Source organism: Ambystoma mexicanum, chromosome 1q (assembly GCF_040938575.1).
Source record: "Ambystoma mexicanum isolate Mex_15411 chromosome 1q, UKY_AmexF1_1, whole genome shotgun sequence".
Lineage (NCBI taxonomy): Eukaryota > Metazoa > Chordata > Amphibia > Caudata > Ambystomatidae > Ambystoma > Ambystoma mexicanum.
Genome location: NC_090922.1, coordinates 1,186,924,972 through 1,186,951,210, shown reverse-complemented (window position 1 = coordinate 1,186,951,210; position 26,239 = coordinate 1,186,924,972). Strand labels below are relative to the sequence as shown.

Below are 26,239 nucleotides of genomic sequence, written 5' to 3'. Positions count from 1 at the left end.
CTGCCTCTTACTGTCTCGCCTGTTGGGAAGAGTTATGTGCTAATTCCCTTCACCTTAGAGACCACTGGCAACTCTGCTGGATTTTTGAGATAAATTGACTTTACTAGTCATTTCAAATTCCTAGACCCAGCACTCTATCTTAAAATAGTGCTGGAGGGGTTACCTAGTATCCCCTGTGTCTGGATACTCAATGTGCATTCAAATGCTACCCTTTCCTCTCAAAATGCCTGGTGGCATTGGTTTTACAACGAACTACCATGCTTTTTCCCCAACCGCGAACACCGGTAAATCGCGGGAGCCACGTTTTTCAAGATGGTGTCTGAGCCCCCTTGGTTTAAAGGGGTCCCGGTCTTTTTTTTGCCATTTCTTTTTGGAAAGGTCTTTCTAGAGTTAATCTCTGCGCGCCAAACCAGGTTTGGTCCCCTTGTTCTTGCGCCTTTGGTGGGCTTCAGGATTGAAGACCACCTCTGGCAACCCAGTGTCTGGGGTGGGCAGGAAGTCAGGGAGCTGCCCGAAGCTCCCTGTGCTTAGTCTCCTAGGAGACCCAAATGCACTCTGACGTGATTGGCTGGCTGACTGTCTGGCAAGGACAGCCACCCTGCGGGTGAGTGGCATTTAGGCTGGAATGAATGGGAGAGAACTGAATAAAAGGCGAGCTTGAAGAGGACGGCTGCTGCAACTCCTGGACCGTTGGTTTGCCCAGTGAAGCCCTGCTGCTGATCCGAATCGCTAAGTTCACCTCGACAGAGAAGCCCTGCAAGGACATCTTCTCTCTTTGAGTTGGTGGGACCAATCAACTCGACAGTAAGCCACCTGGATGCCATTCTCAGAGCTGGTTGTATGTCCCTCAGAGTGCTGCAGAAACAGAATAACCAGGGAGAGGGACACCAGCTACCAGAATCGAAGATTTGCCAATTGCCAGCTTTGCGACCAGTCCCAGTGCAGGAGTCCCATGACTGAGGCTCGGGAACAGCGAGATCTACAGGAACTGCCAGGAACAGAAGTCTTCAGCTGCACCTATTTCTTTATTTGAAAGGTACTGTGAAACGAGACTCGGGTGAAAGTGCTTAAAACTTTTAAACTTGAAAGGGAAACATTACCAGTTCAAGGCCCTTTCCTTGGGTAGAAGTTGGCGCCAAGAGTTTTCACCAAGTGCCTGGTGCCTGTAATGCAGAATTATATGCAGTACCCTTTGGGAACACTACACACAATTAAGACAACAAGTGACAGTACAATTTCACCTTTGGTACAAGCTTGTACTACAGTTATAGTGGTAGCAGTAGTGGAGCAGCCAGACTTATCTCAAGAGTAAGTGAGCAGTACAAATAGTTAAACAAAGGACAGCAATTACTATCGTTCAGGCAAACAATGACTCAAGGTTTCTAAGTAAAAGAATATATATATACTCAACAGTTGTATAACATTTCACTATTATAAGTAAGCTAAAAATCACAATCATAAATACACCACACCACTTCCCTTTAAATTCCAGACAAGTTAAGCTCACAAAATGAAGTGGGAGCAAAATGGCACTCCAGCAATTTAAAAGGGAGGGAAAGACAACGTTATTAGCAATTTAGCAACACCAACAGGTAAGTAAGCAGGGCAACTGAACAAGAGAGACTACAAGGGTAAAATCGGATAGAAAAGGCCAGAGTCAATGGTTCAAAAGTGTTTTGCTCAAGATAATGGGTTCAGTGTAGTTTGCGGTAAAGTTTGGGGCACAGATTCCGGATGAGGTTGGTTGAAATGTTAATTCGAAGAGAAAGACAAGCCCTTGGATTGGAGAAAGATTTCAAACACTTTCACCGCGGCTGAGCGATACGCACAACTGGATTTGCACAGTACCTTAAAATGGAGAGGGAGCTGAGGCAGACGTTCCTGGTGGTTCCTGCAGGCTCACGGTTCCTGAAGCGACTGTCGGTCTGACACGAAGTAGGAAGACTGGAGGGTCCTGCGCCACCCAGGGGAGAAGCCAGCAGCAGAGCAAAACAACGAATAAAAGGTGCGCTCCTTAAAACCCAAGCAGGGTCCGACCTTCCAGGCTATCCGGCCCACTGTAGCTCTGTACAGCAAATTCGACCAGAGGAGAGGTCCTGGCTTGTAGTTTGGGCAAACTGGTTGGTCCCACCAGCTAAAGCGAAGAAGTTTCCTGGAGGATCTTCTGTCGTCTGAGTCGGACCTGCAGCAGGGCTTTACCAGGCGGTTCAGTCGTGGTAGGGGTCCTCTTCCAGTTCCTCGTTGGTTCTTTTGTTCCATTGGCGACTCTGCTCTTCCAGTCCCAGAGACCTGCTTTTTATGCAGTTTTCCCCCATTCATACAGCCTGGCTGTCAATCACACAGCAGGGTGGCTGGCCTGCCAAGGCAAGTCCCCTTAGCCAATCAGACAAGAGTGTGACTTGGGTTACTAAGGCAACCCATGGCAGGGGTCCAGAGATCGCTCCCTCACATCCTGCCGACCTAGACTATCGGGCGCCTTAAGGATGGCTTCTGTGCAGAAGCCCGCGAAAAGAAAGTGAACAAAGGAATATAATAGCCTAAAACAATACCACGTTTATATAATATAATCGTGGTAGAAAAGTTAGGGTAGATACCACTGCCACCAGCCAAGTCTTAAAGTTAAGGGAGCGAAACAAGGCTCCAAGAGGCACAGACAAAAAGGGGTAGGAGTTAACCCTTTCCAGTACTCAATGTAAGATGGGGTGTACTGGGTCTGTAGTTTAAAGTGACTATATAAAGTTAATGGCAACTCTACCTGTGTCTGGGGGACAGTAGTCGGCCCCAGAAAAATTGAGTAATTGGGAAGTCTCAAATACAACCCTGTGTCACTGCACTGAAGGTGGTGTGTAACGCACACAAAAAGGAGGTGCTCTGGAGTAGGTGAGGCTCCAGTGCCAAGATCACATAAACAGTGAAAATACACACAGGAAAACACATGTAAGAGTGGGGAAAAAGGTTCACACTCTTACCAGGTGGAAAAAATAAATCCTAGAAATCCTGCAAAGCTGCTGGGGGACTCTTTAGGTAAGGGAAATCAGCCATTTAACGGTGGCGGTGCAGCTGCTTCTACAAGGGATCCACGTGTACCCTTACCTAGACTGGCTCATCCGGTCTCACTCAAAGGACATTGCCGTAGAACGCACGAGGACCGTCCAACTCCTGACAGATCTGGGGTTCTTGGTGAGCTATGCAAAGTCCTGCTTGATTCCATGGCAGGACGTGCAGTTTCTGGGATACCGACTCGACAGTGTCGTGCATGGCGTCTCCGTCGGAGAGGATAGCCGTCAGTCACCCAGCAAGGTGGCTGTCCTTGCCAGACAGTCAGCCGGCCAATCGCTACAGAGTGCATTTGTGTCTCCTAGGAGACTAAGCACAGGGAGTTTCGGGCATCTCCCTCACTTCCTGCCTTTCCACCCTGGAGCCAGAGGCGGGCTTCATTAGTGAATCCCGCCAAAGGCAAAGCAAACAAAGGGACCAAACCTGGTTTGGCAGAGTAAATCTCAAGAAGGACCTTATGGTGAAAAAAGAAAACTTTGTCCATGTTTACAAAAATGACACCCTTGGGTGCTTTACTGCAGCTGTGAACGCAGCCCGCGGTAAATGCACACCACAGTACCTAAAAGTAAACCACTGCAACCAGCCATTCAGTGAGGAAAGAGTAACATAAAAATGTTACTTGAGAAGCTAGACAGAGGGGATTCTAACTAAACCCTCCAACACCCTATTGTAAAATCTTGTGTGCTGGGTTTAGAAAGTTACAAATGTAAGTAAAGTCAATTTCACTTTACTGCTCTGGGAAACAATAGTTTAGCCCAGAGAAGGTACTTCAACCTTTGGGAAATCTGGAAGACTTCCCTGTGCCACTGCACTGAAGGTGCTGTGTGGCACAATGTAAAAGATGATGCCTTTGTAGTTTGCCAGGATCCATAACTAACAGAAACACAAAGTTTAGTAATCACATTAAAATACATGAGTGGGGAAAAAGGGTCTCACACTCTAGAGGTTAAAAAAATCAGGTCTTCAAAATCCAGCAAAGTTGCTGGCGGTCTTTAAGGTGGAGGGAATTAGCACATTTCTGAGAATTCTCCCCAACACCAACGGATCTAGTAGTAAAAAGAAAAATACTCAGTATAAATGTTCAAAATTTTAAAAGCTGCGGGTTGCAGTAATAAAGTGCAGGATAATGCTTGCCTCCTGTCTTGGCATAGAATGTATCCCATGTATACATCAGTATGCCACTGTAGTGTGTTTTCTGTGGCTAAGTGTGTTGGCTAATTGTACCTTTCTCTCAGCCTGTTTACCCTTAAGAATTGCACCTGACTGCTCCGTCACATTGCCTATGTTTGAGGTTTGGTTTCTGTTTGTCTGGTTGCTTTGGCCCCCGTCGTAGGGTTAGTGGTTGTACAGCCATCAAACGTGGGTTGTTCAAAAACTGCGATAACATCCCCGCTGCCAGTGCATTTCTGTATTGGTTCCCAGTCCAAAAGGGAGTCCTATTAAAATGGCTTGTTTAGGTTTAAATGGTTCATCAAACTGGCACCAGTATATTTGGCTGTGCGATTAGAGCCTCATGTTCACTCTGGTTTGCTACAAAGTACCAGACTTTGATTTCTCGGTCTACTTTAAAAATAACTACAAATGAAGGTGTATATATCTTTGGGTCCATCAGTGAAGATTTGGGGCTCTCAAGATTTGTTGCATACTCAGTTTTTATATTTCGTTTTGGTCTAAATCACTTCCCATTACTCTAGGAAGTTGTGGGTCCATCACTCAGAGACCCTTTGGGGTAATGTGATTTATAAATGCACCAGATGCACTGAAGACACACTTAAAGCTTGCCAAAACTATTGGCTTTAATGTTTATGTAATGCTTGTAGTATATTTTACAGGGATAGGAAGAAAGAGGATAAAGAGAAGAAGCGTTCGAAAACCCCACCTAAAAGCTACAGCACAACCAGGCGATCTAGAAGCACAAGCAGGTAAACATTACATTTTTCGTGATTCTAAACCTGCCAAATATCTATAGCTTATCTGTAGACACCAGTAGCCTATCTCATTTTCTTTTGTTGGAAGTTCCCAATTTTCCATTGTCCTGCAAACAGGTTAGGTTCTGAGATCACATTTTCTGGCTTAAATATTTCAAACTTAAATATTTTCAGTTGCTTATTTGTCCCCCCCTTTATAGAGGGGAACGGTCAATCACGTCTGACCAATGTGACCCGACAGTCGGTTGGGGTAGTGCTTGCTAGAAAGACTCATTTTTAACTTGTGTGTTGCTGACTTTTCTGGATTTTGGACTTCCTGCCAAGTTCAATGCAAAGCCTGACTGTTGATGAATTTGTGTGCGGTTAGGAATTTATTTATTTTTTGCTACTTTCCTCCAATGGACTCCTATGGGACACCCTTTGATTTTGCTTTGACCGCTGACCAATGCAGTCTCTTTTTATGGTTGATGTGTAGTTTTACAACTGCACACATCAACCTTTAGTTAACTGCAGTAAGGTTAATTTGTATCCTTTTTTTTTTTTTGTATGTATCTTTTGGGTTACAAATGGAATGTGTCCAGGAGGGGCTCATGGCAGCATATATTAACTTTGTTTTTGACAATTTACTCATGCACCTTTTGCATTTTACAGCATGATGTATTAGAGTACCAAGAGATTTTTATTTGTTCTTTGGCCTTCTTCCTGCCCACTCGGGTCAAAGGATTGCCTAGGAAAGCAGAGACTTTGCCTAGGAAAGTGGCTTTGTGTGTGTTGCCGGGTGAGAGGACTGGGACTGTGGTTCCAGTCAAAATCGGAGTTCCTGAGTTACTTGTTGGACAATGTTTAGCTTTCTAGGGGTCTTGGCTCCTGTGGATGGCCGCAGGAGTCCCGCATTGATCTGGGATTCAGGCAAAAGTTGCTCCAGGCTCTCATATGGCAAGGATGCACCGTTCAAACTGTCAGGGCTGTCCAATCCTGCTCCAGCTTTGGCCACTGCATCTGCCCAGCAAAGGACGGACACCGGGCTTGGATGTAGACTGGGTGCAGACAGACCCGCCCCCACAGCCTACTCAAACAGACCATCTTTTTGACCACTGGAGCTATCCCTGCATAAGGGCTTGCCATCAAAGATCTCTTGACAACTTCCCCTCCATAGTTTCATAACCTTAATCTTTTTATTTATTTAACCTTCTCTGACTTTCAGAACGGAAGTAAAATCCTTGAGCTTCACTTCCGTTTCCCTCATTTATAATAGGTAAAACTGATCAGCCCTTCAGATTATCAGTATTGGGAAACTGTTTCCCTTTGCATTGTATAATGCAGTGCAATGTGGATACTTTTCTATCACCCTAATTGTCAGGGAGAATTATTTTAATTTCTGTGCCAATTCCCTTGAACCTTGATTGCCCCCAACAACTATTTTGCTGGACTTGGAGCTTTTTAATTTTTGCTCCTGAGTGGCACCGCCCCCCCCCCCCCCAACTCCCTCATGTGTTTTCTGTCTAGGATTTTGCTTCTTACTGTTTAATGGAGTCTGGTAAACTCCATAGACGTCTGCTTTTTGCATTGTGACACACAGCGCCACTGTGCAGTGCCACTGAGACGTCCTTTGGACTTCTCTTAATGTTTAACAGCATTTTCTTGGGTGAACTACTGTTCCCAAGAATAGTAAATGACTTGTCTTACCTTTTCTTTTGTGGGTCCAGCACACATCACCTTATGTGGAATGCGGGGGGGGGGGGCAGGGGTGAGGGGAGGTTTTCATAGTAAGTCTTTATCCCACTTCTCATGTAACATTTTGTTACACTAACTTGAATGGCTGGTGGCAGTGGTTTCCTTTTTACTACAGTTGTGCCATGTATCTGCAGTCTGATTTATCACCTGCAGTACAGCACCCAAGGGTGACCATTTACACAAAATGGTTTGTCTTTTTTCGCCTTTTCTTATCCGTCCATTCCTTCTGGGCTTTTACTGTTTGAATCGGGTTTGAGCCCTTTGTGCATTTTGCCTTTGGCGGGCTTCAGCCCTGAAGCCCACCCAGGCTCCAGTGTCTGGAAAAGGCAGGAAGTGAGGGAGGGTCCCGAATCTTCCATGTCCTTTGGCTCCAAGTGTGCCTAAGTGGAACCAGTTTTGATCCAGACAGCCACCCTGCTCATGATTGATAGCCTATGGGCTGTAAATGAATGGGAACTTGCTTAAAAGGTGAGATTTCTGGGACTAGAGCCAGATCGACCACTGGAGGACAACGTGATGAAGACGTGAAGAGATGCCAGCAGCGCCCTCCTGGATCACAAAGTGCCCAGTGAAGCCCAGCAGCTGTGCTCACCCAGTTTTCGTTTAGACTGGGAAGATCCGCACAGGGCGATTTTCTCCCTTGGGCCGGTGGGACCAACTAACCTTGAGACGAGCTTCATTTTGGTGCAACCACTGACTTGCAGTGACTTTCCATGGCTGCAGAATCCCAATGCCCAGGGACCCTCTGACCATCAAGTGCATTGTCCACAGAAGTGGGAATCTGGCTGAAACTTTTAGGCATCCAGAAGACCATATCGATGCAGGAAATCTTCATCGCGAGTCCCCTCACCAGAGTCCTGGACTGAGGGATCCAGTAACTTCCAACCGGAGATCGCCTGGAGAAAAAGTACAGAGTGCCGGACTCTGCACCTGTAGGCCCAACCATCTCCGGACTCAGTGGTGTCAGTGGCAGCCAAGTAGTCGTCCTCGGGCGGCTCTTCCTCGGCAGCAGCCACTCCTCCGGACAGCGAGGGCAAGAAGTTAGATGCCATCGGGAGACGGGTCATCTATTCTGCAGCGACTTCCATCAAGGCTGCCAACACCCTTGCCATCGTAGCACACTGTTACCAGGAGCTGTGGTTCAAGATAAATCCCCTCCTGGATTTTCCCACTGACAAGAGGACCGAATCGCTGTAAACTCTGCAGGAAGGTGAGCTGGTGTCATACCATGCCATCGCGGTGGCCACAGGCATCACTGATACGGGGTTCTGCCAAATGGGCAACAGCATTTGCCTTTGTGGCTGGCTCAGGGCCACCAGCTTTTTCCAGGACGTCCAGTCGAAGGTTTTGGACATGCCCGTCGATGGAGCTAATCTGTTGGGGAAGACCGTTGACGAGTCTTTGCAAGCAATGAAGACGGACACGGCGCATGCTTTGGGCACTCTTCAACAATGGAAGCCGTCCTTTCAGACCTCGGACGGCAAGTCCCCAGGATCCTCCAGAGGGTTTGGCAGGGGCTCCTTCTCTTACCGCCAACCCTCCTGTTCTTCGACTCAGGAGACCAACAGGGGCTGCTCTAAGGCCTTCAGAGGAGGATGTCGTTGCCAAGGTCCCCAAGGCGGCCCTTAGACGTCCAAAAAGGATTGAACCGGCTGAGGCATCGGGGCCCCACCCGGGCACCCTGGTGGCCGGCTGGCAAACTTAGTCAGCGCGTGGAAGACCATCTCCACCGACTGTTGGTGCTGGATGCCCTTGCCCACGGACACACCATGGAATTTCAACGGAAGTGTCCCTCTATACCACGGTGGCCCGTCAAAAGAACCACGTCCCCCAGTTGCTGCTGGAGGTGCGGGCCATGCTAAGGAAAGGCGCGATAGCTTGTCACAAAGAGGCTCCGGGGCTCAGGAATGTACTCTAGGTACTGCCTCGTAAAAAACAGCAGCTGGAGGCCCATCCGAGACCTCCTTCGTTTAAACAAATACATCAAGTCCCAAAAATTCCGTATTATCACGCTTCAACACTTGTTCTGTCAGCTAGAGGGGGACTTCCTGCCTTCACTGGATTTGGAGGATGCATACTTTCACATCCCCGTTCACAGCAGGCACTGCCAATTTCTACGATTCGTGGTTCAAGGGAAGCGCTACCAATTCAAGGCCATTCCCTTCAGATTGAAGTCAGCGCAAAACGTTTTCACCTGGCGCCGGTGGAGGTGCACCTGCGGCTGCAGGGATCCACGTCTACCCTTACCTGGACTGGCTCATTCAGGCCAGCTCAGAGGACATCGCCGTCGATCACATGGAGAGGACCGTTCGCCTGTTGACGGATCTGGGGGTTCTCGGTAAACTATGGAAATTCCTTCTTGACTCCATTTCAGGACACTCTGTTTCTGGGATCTTGACTCAACACTACGTTGTTCCTGGTGTCCCGTCAGAGGATTGTGGCCATATTGGGCAAAGTGCGGCGACTGTTGGCTCTGAAAGTCACCACTGTGAGGACCGTAAAGTCCCTGCTCGGCATGTCGTCGTCATGCATCTACCTCATCCGACAGTGCAGGCTATGGATGCGTACGCTACAGGAGTTCCTCGACGACCGTTGGATTCAAGTGTCGGGAACCTTAGAGGACGGGATCAGGCTCGATAACGATTTTCCGTCAAGTGATACAGTGGTGGGGGGGGGGTTGGCACACATCTGTTGGGCGTTCCCACTCCACCGCACCAGGAGACGGTCACGATGGACGCCTCCCTGGAAGGATGGGGAGCCCACACCGGAAATCTTCATGCAAGAGGCCTTTGGCTACCGGAGGAGAAAACGTTGCACATCGTGTTGGAGCTGCGGGCTGTGTTTTGGCCCTCAAGTGTTTCCTTCCGTCCCTTAATGGCAAGATGGTGCAGGTCTTCACGGACAACACCACCACAATGTTTTAAATCCGGCTCTCCAAGGAGGCGCAGGAACTGTGGCACTTGGCCGTCGCCCAGGCGATGTTCCTCATCCCGTTTCACCTGGCAGGAGTGACGAACACTTTTGCCGACTCCCTCAGCAGGGAGCTGCGTGCTGGTCACGAATGGGAGCTTCATCAGGACTAAGTGGATCGCCTGTTCCGTAGATGGGGCAATCCCCAGATCGATCTATTTGCGACGAACACCAAGTGCCGGAGGTTCGCCAGAAGGCTTCCCCAGGCTGGGCGTATGGATGCATTCTCATTCCCCGGGGACGGCCGGTTTCTGTATGCGTTGCCACTTCGATTAGTCAATACACTCAGACGGTCCCGGTGCAGGATGATCCTCTTTGCACCGGCGTGGCTGAGACAGATCTGGTACCCAGACCTTTCTTGACATGTCAGTGGCCCCTCCAGTCAAGCTTCTTGTGGTCGCAGATCTCGCCAGGGAAGGAGGGGCAATTCTACTCCACGACCCAGGATCACTGAACCTGCATTCGGGGGTTATGATCTTCCAGTAGACTGCTATCCTATCACTCACCTTTTAATCATGATGTGGACATTCAGAGGGCCCAGACCACCGATCCCGACGTGGAGAATGCCCACCGCAGCGCTCACCGACCATGAATTTAGGGAAACCCTCGGCACCAGACTCGAGGACTAAATAGATAACAACAAGGGTTCTGTATCAAGCTGGAGCACACTTTGGGAGGCCATGAAGGTAGTGACACGAGGAGAGGTGATATCGGGGGCAGGGGGTATCGGGAAGCACCTGATGGCGGCACTCGAAGAACGGGAAGCCAAAATATTGCGCCTTTAACTCCTCTGAAGCCACTCCGGAATTACAAGCGACCCTACACGGACTACAAGACGAATGCCGCACAGCTTGGGACAGGTTAGCCAAATTCGACTTTACAACGAATACCGCCAGGGCTCACAAAGAAGCTGATAAGCCGGGCAGATTGCTAGCCTGGTTGTGCAAACGAGAACAGCCTAGACACTTTCCAAAAGAGATCATAGATGAGAGCGGGACAACGCACAAGTCTCAACAAGGTATCAACGCCTTCGCAGAGTTTTACTCCAGACTATACTCCCACGACAACCACATACCCAGAGAAGAAATCGAGGCTATCCTAGAGGAGATCGAGCTGCCGAAGTTATCTGAGGAACAGAGAGAGATGCTAGAAATGGAGATCACCACAGAAGATGTCACGGAGGCTATCAGGTCTCTGGCTACTTGTAAGACTCCCGGTAGTGACGGCCTCCCAACAGAATTTTACAAAGCCTATGAACCCACCGTCACCCCAATTCTATACGAGGTCTTCATGGTAGCATACGAGAATGGGACACTTCCTAACACCATGAAGTAGACAATCATAAGTCGCATGCTCAAACCTAACAAACCACCCACAGATTGCGAATCATAACGCCCATTAGCAATGCTAAACTATGATAGCAAGATCCTGACCACTATTTTAGCTAACAGGCTTGCAAAGGTGGTGGGCAACCTGATCCACGATGACCAAAACGGCTTCGTTCTGTGACGTAACACAACGGCGAACCTGAGGAGACTTCAATTTACCATGGCGGAAACCTACACGAGAGACGAGGACCTTGCGGTGGTCTCACTTGACGCCATGAAGGCTTCCGACTCCGTATTCTGGGAATGGCTGGTGGAGGTGCTTGGAGAGTTTGGATTTGGTGAAGGATTTGTGAGATGGATCGAGGTACTCTATAACTCGCCTGTGGCACGAGTCAAAACTGGCGGCTTCATTTCAAAACCCTGGGAGATACAGCGAGGTACCAGGAAGGGATGCCCATTGTCGCCAATGTTATATGTCCTAGGCCTGGAACCAATCGCCATCTATTTCAGGAGGCAATTTTTTGACGCAGGCATCAGACTAGGTAACTTCTATTCTATAATATCTCTGTACGCGGACGATGTACTTTTGTACGTGAAAGACCCACACTTGCATGCACATGCCATGCTAGATGTCCTCGACAACTACGCATTATACTCTGGGATCAAGTTTAGCAGATCGAAATCCTGTGCATTCCTGCCGGCACGACTTCGAGGCCTGGCAGTAACCGACCTACTGGAAGTGGGGATAAAATGGTAGCCAGAGACATTCCGATATCTAGGAATCAACATTCATCATTCCCCAGACCTCACACACGACCACAACACCGAAACAGCAATGAAGGGACTTGGCTATTAAATTCTGGTCTAAACTGCCACTAGCAATGATGGGGCGAGCATCCATCGCCAAGATGATAATCCTCCCCCGCTTCCTTTACTTTTTCACAAATCTGCCACTATATCCGCCCACCCTTTTTCAAGAAGCTGGAATCGATAATCAGGGACTTCCTATGGGGCCATCCAGACACAAACTGCCCCTATCAATTCTCACGTTGCGCCATAAAGAAGGCGGAGTGCAGCTCCCTGACTTTCAAATGTACTACTTGGCTGCGCAACTCAGTCATGTGACAAGATGGCTCCAAGATGAGCAGAACAGCGAGTCAGAACTGCTAAAACAAATACCCTCCAACCTGTTCCCCAAAGAAGCACTTTGGAACCCACTGAAATGGGTACAAGAAGTCCCCATGATTACGAAATTGGGCAGACAGATCTGGACTAGGACCCGCTCCATCTTACAGCCTAGCCATCCATATTCACCCAACACTCCTATCCTAGTGGATGCATGCAGAACCGAAAGCCGACCTCAAGGCGGCGAGATATTGGGAGAGAACCGGGATCTACGTATGGAGCGACATGTTTGAAGAGAACAACTTCAGAGACTTTGAATCACTGCAGACAGTGGAGGGACTCGCCACCTGTCAATTTCTGTGGTATCATCGAATTAAACAGACCGCTAGAATACTCTGGGACACCTGGCCCGAGGAACCCACTCCAGACCCCCTACTGAGGGAAATGTATGATCAGGCTGATGGCTGGAAACCAGTGACCCGCCTCTACAGCCGATTGATGGACAAGCCGAACCCCAGGAGCACGGCACTCAGGGAAAAATGGGAAGCTGACCTGGCCATTACACTAACAGATAAAGAATGGGAAAGAATACTGCTATACCCCAAAGAGGTGTCCCGCAATGCCAGATTTAGGCAAATAGAAATGAATGTCCTCTATAAGACGTACATGACCCCACAGCGGGTGGCCAGCTTCAATAAGAAAGCATCACCGAATTGCCCCTGGTGTGGCAACGACACAGCTGACCTGCTCCACATGTTCTGGACTTGCAATAAAACTGTGAAACTCTGGTCCAAAGTCAAACGGACCTGCATGACCGCGGGTATCACTAGATACAAATGGGACCCGAAGGACTGCTTACTGGGTGCTCACCCCAGAATTAGTAAATACAAACGTATAGTCAAGCTGATGGACTTAGCATGTATCCTTGTGAAAAGAACCATAGCAATGGCCTGGAAATCTCCAGGGGGCCCGAGATACGAGCGCTGGATTAAAGAACTGGAAAGGTGGTCTGAGGCTGAGACCCGAGCATGGCAAGAAGGGGCCAACTCTAGGTGGACGAAGCAAACGCCACCCTTGAGGCGTGGAAAGCCCTCCTGAGAGACATACCTTTCACTGCGGACCACAAACCCCCCTGAAGAGAAGCCCTAGACCACCACAACGCTCGAAGGAGACTCAACCAAAGTCCCGAAAAATCTAGACTGGGTTCGCCCATGCTACCTGAACCTGACACCCTGTACATCTCTGCCCCGGAACGGATGCTGAAGACACCACAGCATCAAATGAAGACTGTTTTGTTTATTTGTTTCACTCATGTTTTCTCTTTTTCTACTTTTCCTTTCCTCTTTTTCTTTTCTTGTTAAATGTTTATAAAAATTGGACGAACCAATATAATCCTACTTTGTCACATGATAACTCAAGCCTGCATGTCTAAATGCCAATAAAATACGTTTTAAAAAAAATGATCTTCCAGCGGACTGCAAGGAAGTGCTTGCCAAGGCCAGAGCATTGTCTACTCTTGAATGCAATGGACATAAATGGAAGAGGTTTGCTGTTTGGTGCCATGCATAGATGATCCTCTGAGTCACGGCTCTGCGGGTACTGCCGTATTTGCTGTAGTTGGTCATAACTGGACTGGCCCATGCCTCCATCAAGATTCATCTGGCGGCTATCTCCCGCTACACCAGATCTCAGACGGTCGTCGCTGTGGTCTCTCCGTTTGGTTAAGGAGTTCGTCAAAGGACTGTACCGCTCGTTCCTGCCGGTGAAGGCCCCCAGTTTGGCAGCTCAATGTGGTGTTGACTAGGCTCATGGGGTCCCCCATTTGAGCCTATGCAGTCTGCGCCACTGAAGTTTCTGTTGTGGAAAACAGCTTTTCTTGTGGCCATCACCTCCATACGAGTGGGAGAGATCCAGGCCCGCTCTTGTAAACCATGACATTCCATGAGACGAGGGTAGTGCTGCGGACCCACCCCTCTTGAATGCCAAAGGTGATATGATATGGCTTTTATAACACACTTTTCTGATTGTTAATCTGCTTAGATTCACATGCTGTGCATAGGTCCGACATCCAGTGGTCACTGCGGAGTATTGCATTTTGTTTTTCGTAGTCGAAAAGGGGACGTCGACAAGGCGTGTCTGTAACACTATCCCTATAGTGACGTGCGTTGTACCCACAATCTCTCACGCGTTGAGGTCCCTCAGATTGTTTTTTTCCGCCCAGCTACTGGTCGCCTTTATGCGGCGCTCCTCGAGAGACATTGCCAAATAGTTTCTTCGACCTTTGGTCGTTTGTTATTAATATCAATAACGTAGATCCCTCCCTCGACGCAGAGCCGTTTCTCTGCCGAGCAAGATCTTCGACGGAAGGATGAGCGGAGGAGATCTTTCGGCGCTGCCAAACACGTGGGCTGGCCTCGCCGGCCATACACAGTTGGGAGAGTGGGGTTTTGTGGTCTTGCTTTCTTTTCTTTAAGAATGCCTTTCTCTTTCCCCTCTCTCTTTCGAGGTCGTAGTCACACTTATTACCCTCAGCTATGGAGAGGACGCCATTTAGGTTTTGCCCGCTTTGCAAGGGTAAATATACCTGGAAGGATAAGCACAAACGGTGCAACCGTTGCTTACCCCTCGATCACCAGGAGGACGGCTGTGCGGCCTGTAAATTACTGAAGCCCAAAACACTAAAAGACTGCAGGGTCAAAAGGTGGGCGGCCTACGCCATGTCTAGGCCTGACTCCTCGCCCGCTGCCGCCGCCGAGTGTCACGAGGACAGTGACTACATGGCCCCCGTAACGGAGGCTGTAGACCTCTCAAAGGAGCGTTCACGCGCCTCTTCGTCCGTCCCCGGCCCCGACAAGCCCGGCTCACGGCCAGCTTATGGGGATGAACACCCCAGCGACAAGGACGCACACAAAAAAACACCAAAGCACATACCCCCAGGCACAAATTCGTCAAAGACAAAGGCAGCCATAGCACCAACGGGGACGCCGGGCCCACCGATGTTTTCCGCCGACCGTAAGGGTCGTCAGCCCTCCCCGCCACCGCTCCCACCACAGACGACTGGGCACTCTAAAAATAAGGGCGCTAACACCAAAATTTCCGGCGACGCGCATCGCAAGAGCGCTCACGTTGCCAACAAGGACTCGACGAGCAAAGACTCGACGAGCAAAGGCGCGACGGCGATCGATCCCTCGGAAGAGAGTATGATCGCCGAAAGCCTCGCGCGCATAGCATCTAAAGACGGCCAAATACGTACGGCGAGTGCAACGCCGAAAACCGCGCACATGGCCAAAGATACGCCGAAGGCGCCGGAAAACAGATCAGGCCTGTTCCCGACGCCGACAGAAGGCCCTAGCCAGCAAGGAGGATACTCAGAAGGCGAAGGCTCTCTTTCTTCGACGTTATGGGACAGAACCAGACTATGACAGGAGGAAGAAACCCCCCTTTTCTTTCCCAGACCGTCCTGGCCGACCTCAGTGGACCTTTGAAAGGTTCCAGACCTGTATGGCCAAACTAGATGGGTGCCCTGTCTTCTGGGATGGACATGAACCTAAGAGTCCAAGGGAGGCACCCCTGGAGAGTCCAAGGGCTAAATACCAGAAGTTTTATAACCCCATACAGGAGGACATAGACTCTTACAATCCCACTGAGGAAGACGCCTTCCAAGAGGAAGATGAGTTCACCTATGTTGAGGACCAACAAGAAGAAGGTTTTCACGAGGAAACTAACCTATGTGAGGAAGGATTCCAGGAAGACACAGGCGAGGGCGACCCAAATCCCTGGCAGTCACCGGCTAGGTCGACTGACACAGGCAGTAGCAGTATAGTCATCAGGTCTACTGAAACTACACCAGTCGGGAACCCTTCGCCTGTCGATCAACCCACCTTCAATGCACTGCTGAAGAAGGCAGCAGCACATTTCGAGATCGAAACTGGGGAGGTCACCCCAGACACCGATTTTGTGGAGAGGATTATCAAAGAAAAACCCCCCACTAGCCAGGTTATACCCATCCTCGCCTCAGTTAAGAGACGTATTACACCTTCTCTTTCCACTCCGGCATTGGTGAGAGGGGTCAATCCAAGGATTGAGAAACTGTTCTCTCCCTCTCAATCAGACCCATTATATATTAAGGGTCACTCAATCCCGGACTCCCTGGTTGTGACCAACACCAGGAAAAGGGCAGGAGTCCCACTATCTATCTACTAGCGAGGCACCCCCAGACAAAGAGGGGAAGAAGCTGTATGCCCTAGCCAAGAGAATCACCACCTCTGCAGCATTCTCTACCAGAATCGCCAATAATAAAACCCTATTGGCAAGCTACGCCGATGCTCAATGGGCTAAGCTCAGACAGGACATCGAAGAAGCTCCCGAACCCCTAAGGACTCGTTTACTGACTACAGTTAACGAGGGCTCTCTGGTCAATCAAAGCATCGTCAAGAATACCCTCGATGCAGCAGAGATGGCTGGCCACACTTTGGTACAAGGAATTTTACTGAAGCGTCACGTCTGGCTTCGCAATTCCGGATTTAAGGCGGAAAGACAAGCGTCCCTTATTAATAAACCCATAGAGGAGTCCAACCTCTTTGGGAAAGCAGTGGATGACGCGAAGAAAGAATTTCATACAATAAAGACTTTAGACCAAATTTCAAAACCCCCTAACGGGCGGGGATTTGGTAATAAGCGCTTTTTTCGTGGACAACGCCAGCAACAAAACCAACAACAGTAGTACTCTGCCAGCAACTACCAAAGTAATAGCGGCCAGTACAATCAGAGGGGTCAACGTCGTGGCAAGGGAAGAGGCCGGGGTTCCACCCCCAGAGGCTCCCAAGCCAACAACACCACCAAGTGATGCAAACATTCGCGTCTCCTCCCATGCAACGTCGGTCGGGGGCCGGTTAACATCCTTTCTTCCAGCATGGGAGGGAATAACATCGGACTGCTGGGTACTTTCCACCGTAGCCCGCGGCTACTGTATAGAGTTCAACAGTTCCCCAACATACAGACCCCCGAGGGGACGCCGCATGACACCAGAAGACCTTGCGATCCTTCTCCAAGAAGTGGACCAACTACTGGAAAAAGGAGCCATAGAGGTCGTGCCTCTATCTCAGGTAATGGAAGGTATTTATTCAGTGTACTTCCTTGTACCCAAGAAGGATCTAACCATGTGCCCTGTTTTAGATCTGCGCCCAGCGAACAAGTTTGTCAAACCCCAAAAGTTTCGTATGGTGACTTTACAGGAAGTGATCCCACTGCGATCACAGGGAGATTACATGACAACACTGGACATGAAAGATGCATACTTTCATATTTTAATGTTGCCAGCGCACAGAAAATACCTCAGGTTCATGATAGAGGGCAAACACTACCAGTTCAGAGTGCTACCCTTCGGCATAGCATCTGCACCAAGGGTATTCACGAAAGTACTGGCAGTGGCAGCGGCCCACCTGCGCAGGTTATCCATCCCAGTATACCCTTACCTCGACGACTGGCTCATAACAGGGGATTCTTACGAGACCTGCTTCTCAAACACCCAAAAGACTGTAGACCTTTTGTTCCAGCTGGGCTTCTCCATCAACGAGAAGAAGTCCAGCTTAGACCCCAGCCAAGTCAAACAATTCCTAGGGGCTCTAATTCGAACTAAGGACGGCCTCGTCTTCCCCTCCAACGAGAGGGTCCAAAACATGCGGTTTCAGATCCCCCAATATGTGGCAGGTCGAGAGGTGACGGTGCGCAAAGCGATGCGATTGCTAGGAATGATGGCGTTGTGTATTTATTTGGTACCTCACGCGCGCCTGCGCATGCGCCCAATGCAAGAGTGGCTCAACAGCCAGTGGTGTCAGGCCAGCGGACATTGGGACGATCTAGTGGTGGTCTCGCAAGCCTTGGTTCTCTCGCTACGGTGGTGGACAAAGGAAAACCTGATAATAGGGAAACCCTTTGCCACACCTGCGGTGGAGGCCACTCTAACCACGGACGCATCCCTCACAGGATGGGGGGGCTCACCTATCCCATCAGACTGCTCACAGAGTGTGGACTCCGAACGTAGCATCCAAGCACATAAACCTACTGGAGCTACTGGCGGTGTTCAAAGCACTAAAAGCCTTCCAGGAACACCTACAAGGGAAGACAGTGATGGTCCTTACAGACAGCACCACAGCCATGTACTACATTAACAAGCAGGGGGGCACCCACTCTCCAGGACTGTCCAAGCTGTCCCAGAATATATGGAAGTGGGCTCTCAAACACAACATGTTCCTACTGTCACAACACGTACCAGGGGAACTCAATCTGCTAGCAGACGAACTCGGCAGAGACTTCCCCCTGCCCGAAGAGTACGAATGGCAATTGCACGAAGACATCGTCTTAGACGTCTTCACGCAATGGGGATTCCCGGAAATAGACCTGTTCGCAACTCTGGAGAACTCACAATGCCAAAGTTACGCCTCCAGGTACCCCCAGAACCAGTCCAAGGGGAACGGTCTGTCGATTCAATGGTCAGGGAAATTTGTTTACGCCTTTCCCCCGACTCCCCTTCTCAACAAAGTGGTGCACAAGATGCACCAGGAGCAGGTTACCATGATACTGGTCGCCCCAATGCGGCCCGGCAGCCATGGTTCGCTCACTTGATGGCGATGTCCCTACCTCCCCCAGTGAAACTTCCCTGCCCGTACAACATGCTGTCACAGGACAAGGGCAGGACACTGCATCCATGCCCTCAGACCATGAACCTAGCAGCCTGGCTCCTGAGATTATAGAATCTGGACATCTACAACTCCCGCAGAGATGTATGGACATCCTCAGGGAAGCCAGAAAACCTAATACTCGCCACTGCTATTCTAGCAAGTGGAAAAGATTAGTCATCTGGGGTAGAGGTAAGAGCATCAACCCGGTTGACTGCTCTCCCACTAACATTGTTCTGTACTTGACCCATTTACTGGATTCAGGTCTAGTGTTCAATTCCATTAAAGTCCACCTAGCGGCACTTTCTGCATACACCACTTCCCAACTTAGTGTCGTGTTGGAAGATACCAGTTATCAAGGCCTTCATGGAGGGGGTAAAGAGAATACACCCTCCGATAGCTAACCCAGCTCCCGGATGGGACTTAAATGTGGTACTTTCTAGACTCATGGGCCCTCCTTTTGAACCCATGCACAAGGCAACTCTTAAAGACCTCACTCTTAAGACTGCTTTCCTAATAGCTATCACCTCCATTAGGAGAGTAAGTGAACTACAGGCTCTTTCTGTTTTAGACCCCTTCGTAACAGTTCACAAGGATAAGGTGGTTCTACGCACACATCCAAGGTTTGCACCAAAATTCATCTCGAAATTCCATGTGAACCAGTCAATAGAACTACCAACGTTCTTTCAAAACCCTTCCAGCTTGGGAGAAAAAAGTCTGCATACACTGGATGTACGCAGAGCTGTCGTGTTCTACATGGAAAGAACCAGACCACTGAGAAAGACTAATCAGTTCTTTGTCGCGGTGGCAGCAGGAAGAGAAGGAGATGCAGTTTCAAAGTCCACTATATCTAGATGGATTGTTAAATGCATCACTCTGTTTCGCTCTCTTGCTAAGAGAGAACTACCCTTCAAGCCAAGAGCACATTCCACTCGAGCTTCCATAGCGTTCATTGCAAATGTTCCCCTTGAATCCATCTGCAAAGCGGCTACCTGGAGTTCTGTGCCCACCTTTACAAAACAGTGTCTAGATGCACACTCTAGATCTGACTCCCAGCTGGGACAGGCAGTATTAAGACATCTTTTCTCTACGGTTCCTTCTCATAACTCACCGCCAACTCTGGGTACTGCTCGATAGTCTATGCACAGCATGTGATTCTAAGCAGATTAACAAGCATCAGAAGACAATGCATTACTTACCGTAAAAGCATTTCTGATGGTTGTATCTGCTTAGATTCACATGCGCCCACCCTTCCTCCCCACTCCGATGGAAGGAACATAGACACCTTTGTACATCTCTTTTCTGTACTCACTCATGTATAGAAGGCTCCCTCAGGGCAGAAAAAATACAAACAGAGGGACCTCGACGCGTGAGGGATTGTGGGTACAACGCACGTCACTATAGGTATAGTGTTACAGACACGCCTTGTCGACGTCCCCTTTTCAACTACGAAAAACAAAATGCAATACTCCGCAGTGACCACTGGATGTCGGACCTATGCACAGCATGTGAATCTAAGCAGATACAACCATCAGAAATGCTTTTACGGTAAGTAATGCATTGTCATACACAAGTGTTTCAAGGCGCGACGAGGCAAGGGAGGGGGAACTGAGGGAAGACAGACAACTATCCTACTAGGCCAGGTGTCATTCAGATTCTAGTGCATGGGAAGGAGGAAAGTGCGGGGGTAAGGGGAGGGGACAGTGCAGTACATGGGATAATAAAATAAAAAACAAACATATGGCCAGCAGGTGTCAAGTGCTGGTAGTGGGACTGTAGGGATACAGAAAAGTCCCGAAGTGTGGGGGTTGCCAGGAAGGCAGTGCGGGAGTGCGACTGGCAGGATAGGGGACCTGGGCCCAAGGTCGGAGGGTGGGCAGGTAACCAGTGCAGTTTCATTATCAGCCAGGCAGTCAGTAGGGGAGAGGAGGAGAAAATGCAGAAGCAAAGAAAGGTTTTGAAGTGCTTCCGGAACCGGAGATTCTCCTCCAGTTTCAGGGAGGCTCTTCCAGAGGGAGGCCGTAGCCGAAGAAAGAGATCTACCACCAACTCGTTGCTTGGAGAAGCGACTGACCGTGAGGGAGTTGGAGGCGGATGAGCGAAGAGCTCGAGAAGGAAGATATTTGGGAAGAGCGAGTTGAAGGTATTGAGGCCCCAGGCCCCAGAAGGCCTTATGGACAATGCAGGGGGCTTTGAACTTGATCCTCGCAGCCACTGGGAGCCAGTGCAGAGATTTCAGTCCTGGAACGATGCCTGTGCTCGAGACCAAGGACAGTCTTGCAGTCCTGTTCTGGATGAGTTGCAGAGTAGAAGCAGGCAGATTTAGAAAGAAGCTGTGGCAGTAGTCCAGCCTAGAGAGAACCAGAGCTCTGGAGACAGCGAGCTTCTGGGGGGGGGGGGGGAAGAATACCTCTGAGGAGGTGCAGCTGGTAGTGTGACGACTTGGAGACGTCAGAGATGTGAGGAGAGGAGGCGTGTGGAGTCGAAGATGACCTCGGTTTTTAGCCTCTGAGGTGTGAGCAGGAAGAGGGCCAAGAGAGGCTGGCCAGAGTGACAGAAAATGAGGGAGCGAGTGTGCCGATGAGGAGAATCTCGGTCTTACTGGTATTAAGGCAGAGATCATTGGTGGAACACCACTCCTGGATGGTGGACAGACAGTCGGAGATGAGAGGGGAGAAGAGGTGGCTGAGGGTAGCTTGAAAATGAGCTGAGTGTCATCTGCTTAGCACTGGAAGTTGGACTTTCATCTAAACGAGCCCTTGGTGTTGCCTGTATTTTTCTCTGACACCTTAGTCGCCGGCTGAGAGGACTTTGCACTTGCTAGATGTGGCTAGGGCACTGAAGTTCTATGTGGACTGTACAAAGAGTTTCCGGAAGACGTCACAGCTTTTTGTGAACTTTGTCCCTGTGAACCAGCGGAAGGCCCTCTCCAAGGCTTTCATTTTGAGGTGGCTCTCCGGCTGCATCACCCATTGTGACTGGTTGGCAAACCGACCGTTGCCTGGCTGTCAGAGCACATTCGACCAGAGCAATCGCTGCAACTACAGCATTCCTGGCTGTTGTGCCCTTGCTGGACATCTGCAGGGCTGCTACATGGAGGTTGACGTACACCTTCACGAGATTCTACTGCATTGACTGGGATTCCAGGGAGGAGTCCAGAGTCGGCCAAGCAGTGCTGAGCAACCTGTTCGCTTGAAGGTGATCCTGGTGAGGAGTTAAGAGATGCTTAATGTTGAGCCTTTGCCACCTCCTGTGGTTGTGCATGTGTGTACTGCTATGTATTCTTAGATTCATGAGCACGTGAATCCATGCCAGACCCCATGCTGGAGAATGATCACGTTACTTACCTGTGGCAGTTGTTCTCCAGCATGGGTCTGGTATGGGTTTACTTGCAAACCCTACTACTCTGCGTCTCTTCTCTTAGTCTTACTGCCACTTTACGTGCTACCAAATCTTAAGATGGCTGCCAGTGGAGCGGTTAAGGTAGAGGGCAGTCATTGGCTGGGGGCTGTATGACCCAGAGCTCAGTGATTGGTTATTAGGAGAAAGACTGTTAAGAAATGAAACCGATTTCTTTCTTTACCGAGGATTTCCAGCCTGATTGGGAATATTCATGAGCATGTGAATCCATGCCACACCCATGCTGGAGAACAGTTACAGGTAAGTAACTTGTTCCTTCCACTTAAAGGGCGCCCGCGCGTCTGAACTCTTCCAGCTGATGCCAGAAGGGGGGCAGGGGAGGTTCCCTTTAACCATCGCCGAGAGTAGAAGAGGAAGACCATTCTGGCAGTGCCTCTCCTAGACGACATTTGGGATGAGGGCCTGACACTGATGACGAATCACACCTCAGCCCAAAGAGACAGGCTGGAAAAGAAATACTGGGTGCCGGAGTCTGCATCCAAGTGCCTGTGGTGGCAGCCCTCCCCGACTCTGTGGTCTCAGGGGCTGCGAGGAAGAAGTCCTTGATTCCATCCTCCTCGGCCTCCGTTACCCCGGACAGCGAGAGGAAGAAGTTGGTAGTGTTACTGAGCAGCCAGACTTATCTCAAGAACGGTAAATGTGAGCTGTAGCATTGAAATCCACACATACAAGTATCCACATGACACTTATACTCAAGGTTTTCCAGTAAAATGATTATGCAACGGTCAGTTTTTAAATAAGCATTGTTTAAAAAGGGCAATGTGCAACAATAAAAATACTTCATAACACGTCCTCTGAATCAAGATAAACAGGTAGATACTCTTTAGAGATGCTTCAAATACACTACCTACACCCTGACTTGAATTAAATTAGGACAGTATTGGCATTTATATATCACTTTTTGCACTTGGTAAAATTCTGAGGTTGTGCAAAGGAAAGGTAAGGTTAAGGGAATGAAAAAGGTTAACTGATTCTCGGAGCATGTGAGCCCAATCAAGTCTAGATAAAATCCTTCCCAGCAATAACGGTTTCAAACAAGTTAGCACCTAGGAGGGGCAGTTAAAATCACGTCAATGGGTCAGAAGAGTCTGCAGGGCGCCAGGACAGTCAATTTGAACAATGTATATGGAGCTGAGACATTTTTTAGATGGCACAAAAGTCTTGCACAAAGTAAGAGTTTGTAGAAAATCACTGTTGGGCCACAAGCTGTTCGGCTTGTGAATGGTGGAGCTGAGATCAATTCTGCTAAAAGCAGCTACTGCAAGTCTCAAGTGAGATAAGGCAAGCTACAGACAAGTGGTAAGTACCCCTTAGTCAGCACAGTACCTTAAGTTTGAAGCAGATCCAGCTGGCCTCTGTTCTGGTTGCAGGGTTGCAGATCCTGGGTTCCTGGCCCTCAATCGTGGGGACAAGAGGGAAGACTTCTGGAGGACTCCTGCACTGCTGTTCAAACGTTGGCAGCAGTGACAGGCTCCGTTCATCAGGACTTTGCGGTTTCAGCTACCGGCAAAAAGCACCACTGTGTATCTTGGACACTTGATTGGCTTCCTGCACTCCTTGAGTCAGTACTCTGGTGAGGTGACTCGAGCTTTAGTCGTCCTGCTTCGGGAGGGTCCTCGGGATCTTCCTGGAGCTTCATTCCGGCTTAAAGACATTGCACTCGACTACGGATTTCTCGACCCCTGGCACTCGCTTCTAGCAGCAGCAAAGAAGTACAGCCAGCTGGGGAAGGTCTTCGAGCAAAGTTTGTCTTGAGGTTGGTTAGTTCCCATTAAGCATCCTTTCCGGAGCTTCTCTAGTCTGTTAGGCAAGATTGTATGTAGTCGCCCTGTGCGAGACTACACCAGCCTTGTCGTCCTGGCAATAGGTAACCCAACCTTTGGTATAGGCTTGTAAAACAAAAGTTGGTAGAGTGACTGCGCAGCCTGGCTTATCTCAAGAGAGGTCAATATGAGCTGTAGAGATGCAATATAGAGATTCAACATAGAGAGTCACAGTGACAAGTATTCAAATAACACTTCTATTATACTCAAGGTTGCCTATTAAAATTATTTATTAAACTGTTTTAAAATAAGCCTTCTTAAGTAAGGGCAGTATGCAACAAGAAAGTACAATTCCAAAATACACTCCTGTTTCAGTTAAGTAGATTCCCTTTTGGGATGACCCTACCCACATCCTGAGGAGACTTCACTCGCTAGCTAGGACACTGCGTACATTAATGTATTGCTTTAACACTTAAATTGTGGCCAAAGGAAAGGGTTAGGAAAGCAAACAAAGGTTAGCACGTTCTCTGAACAGGTAAGTTCTTTACAAGGCCCCAATGAAGTATAGGTTAACCCTTTCCCTGCAATACAGGTAATTTATGTATGACCTATGAGGGACAGATGAACACAGTCAAAGGGTCAGAAGAGTCTCTAGTGAGACAGGACAGCCAATGTCCATTGAACAAAGTCTAGGGAAGCTGAGGCATTTCTTATAGATAGCACAAAAGTCTTGCACAATGTTAGAAATTTTGTAGCTAATAATCACTATTGAGCCACAAGATGTAAAAGCCTGTGAAAAAGCCAAGGTGCAAGCAACTCTGCAAAAGTCAGCTTCTGCAAGTCTCCAGTGAGAGCAAGCAAGCTACAGACAACAAGAGGTAAGTACCCCATGCTAGACAGTGCCGTAGGTCTGATGAAAAGGGTCCAGCTGGCTTCTGTTGCAGTCTGCAGATGCTGTGTTCTTGAGCCTCAGTCGTGGGGACAAGAGGGAGGACGTCTGGGGACTCCTGCACTGGGGTTTGAAGGTCGGTGACAGCAAAGGGCTTACTTTAGATCAGCAGTACTTAACAGTTTCAGCTACCGGCAAATAGCACCACTGCAGTTCTTGGACACTTGGTGGGCTCCTCTTGCTTCTGGGTCCAGTACTCTGTTGAGCTGGCTCAGGTTTGGGTCGCCCTGCTTCGGGAGGGTCCTTAGGATCTTCCTGGAGCTCGGGGTCTGGCTTAAAGATGATACACTTGTTCCTGGCACTCAGTTCCAGCCGCAGCGAAGATGTACAGGCAGCAGGGAGATTGGTTCAGTCAAGTTGGTCTTGGGATCAGTTGGTCCCACCAACCCAAGGGAAGTAGTAGTCAGTTCCGGGCTTCTCTAGTAGATAAAATATTTGAAGCTTCAGCACTGCAGCAGGGCTTCACTGGGCAAACCAGCGGTCCAGGAGGGTGCAGCAAGCTTCTCTTACAGTTTCTTCTGCGGTTCCTTCGTCCAGTGATCGACTCTGCCTTCTCTCCAAGAGACCTTGCCTTTAATGCAAGTTTCCCCCATTGATTCGCAGCCTAGCTGTCTCTCACACAGCAGTGTGGCTGTCCTTTAAGGACAGCCAGCCAATCACCTTTGGGTGCATTCCTGTAACCAATGAAAGTAAGCTCGGAGTTTTGGGAACCTCTCGCTTTCTGCCCTGCCAGACACACTGGAGCAAAAGGCTGGCTTCAGTAGTGAACCCCGCCCGCCAAGGACAAAACAAAGGGACCAATCCTGGTTTGGTGCGCAGAGGAAGACCTCACAAGCAAGAAATGCCGTAGACCTGCGCCACTTTCACCAAATGGGTACCCATGGGTGCAATACTGCAGATGATTATTCAGTCCACGGTACAAACGCACAATGGTAGGAACATGAAACCAGCCATTAAATGTAGTGACTTTCACAGAACTGGTAAATCTTCCTGACCTGGATCAACCCCAGAACTTTTTGCTTTATTGGTGGGATATTTTTCCATAATACCTCAGTGAGTGGGAACCTTTTTCCACACTCACATAATGTTTAACTCTTTTTATGGGTGTCCTTTTATTGACTCTCCATAGTGTCTCTTTAAAGTTATCCTCTTTAACAACTTATTGGCGATTAGTGCCTGTTGCTGGGTTGTCCTAGTGGCTCCCCTCTTAACTTTCTTTTGCCAACCTTGAGAGGAACTACAGTTCCCAAGGATAGAAAGGATATTTGTATCCCTTTTACATTTTGTT

General features: G+C 49.1%; 1 protein-coding gene across 6 annotated transcripts in view; it reads left to right on the top strand.

The window, feature by feature from the left end:
• SRSF11 (serine and arginine rich splicing factor 11) overlaps positions 1 to 26,239 on the top strand; it is a 285,307-nt gene that overhangs the window by 193,419 nt on the left and 65,649 nt on the right. For 3 of the 6 annotated variants that reach the window (XM_069641924.1, XM_069641922.1, XM_069641920.1), the window contains exon 9: positions 4,890 to 4,979. In XM_069641924.1, coding sequence (XP_069498025.1) covers positions 4,890 to 4,979 — 90 coding nt within the window. Of the gene's footprint in view, positions 1 to 4,877; positions 4,980 to 26,239 lie in introns of all 6 variants that reach the window. The other 3 variants (XM_069641919.1, XM_069641923.1, XM_069641921.1) reach the window with 1 other exon arrangement.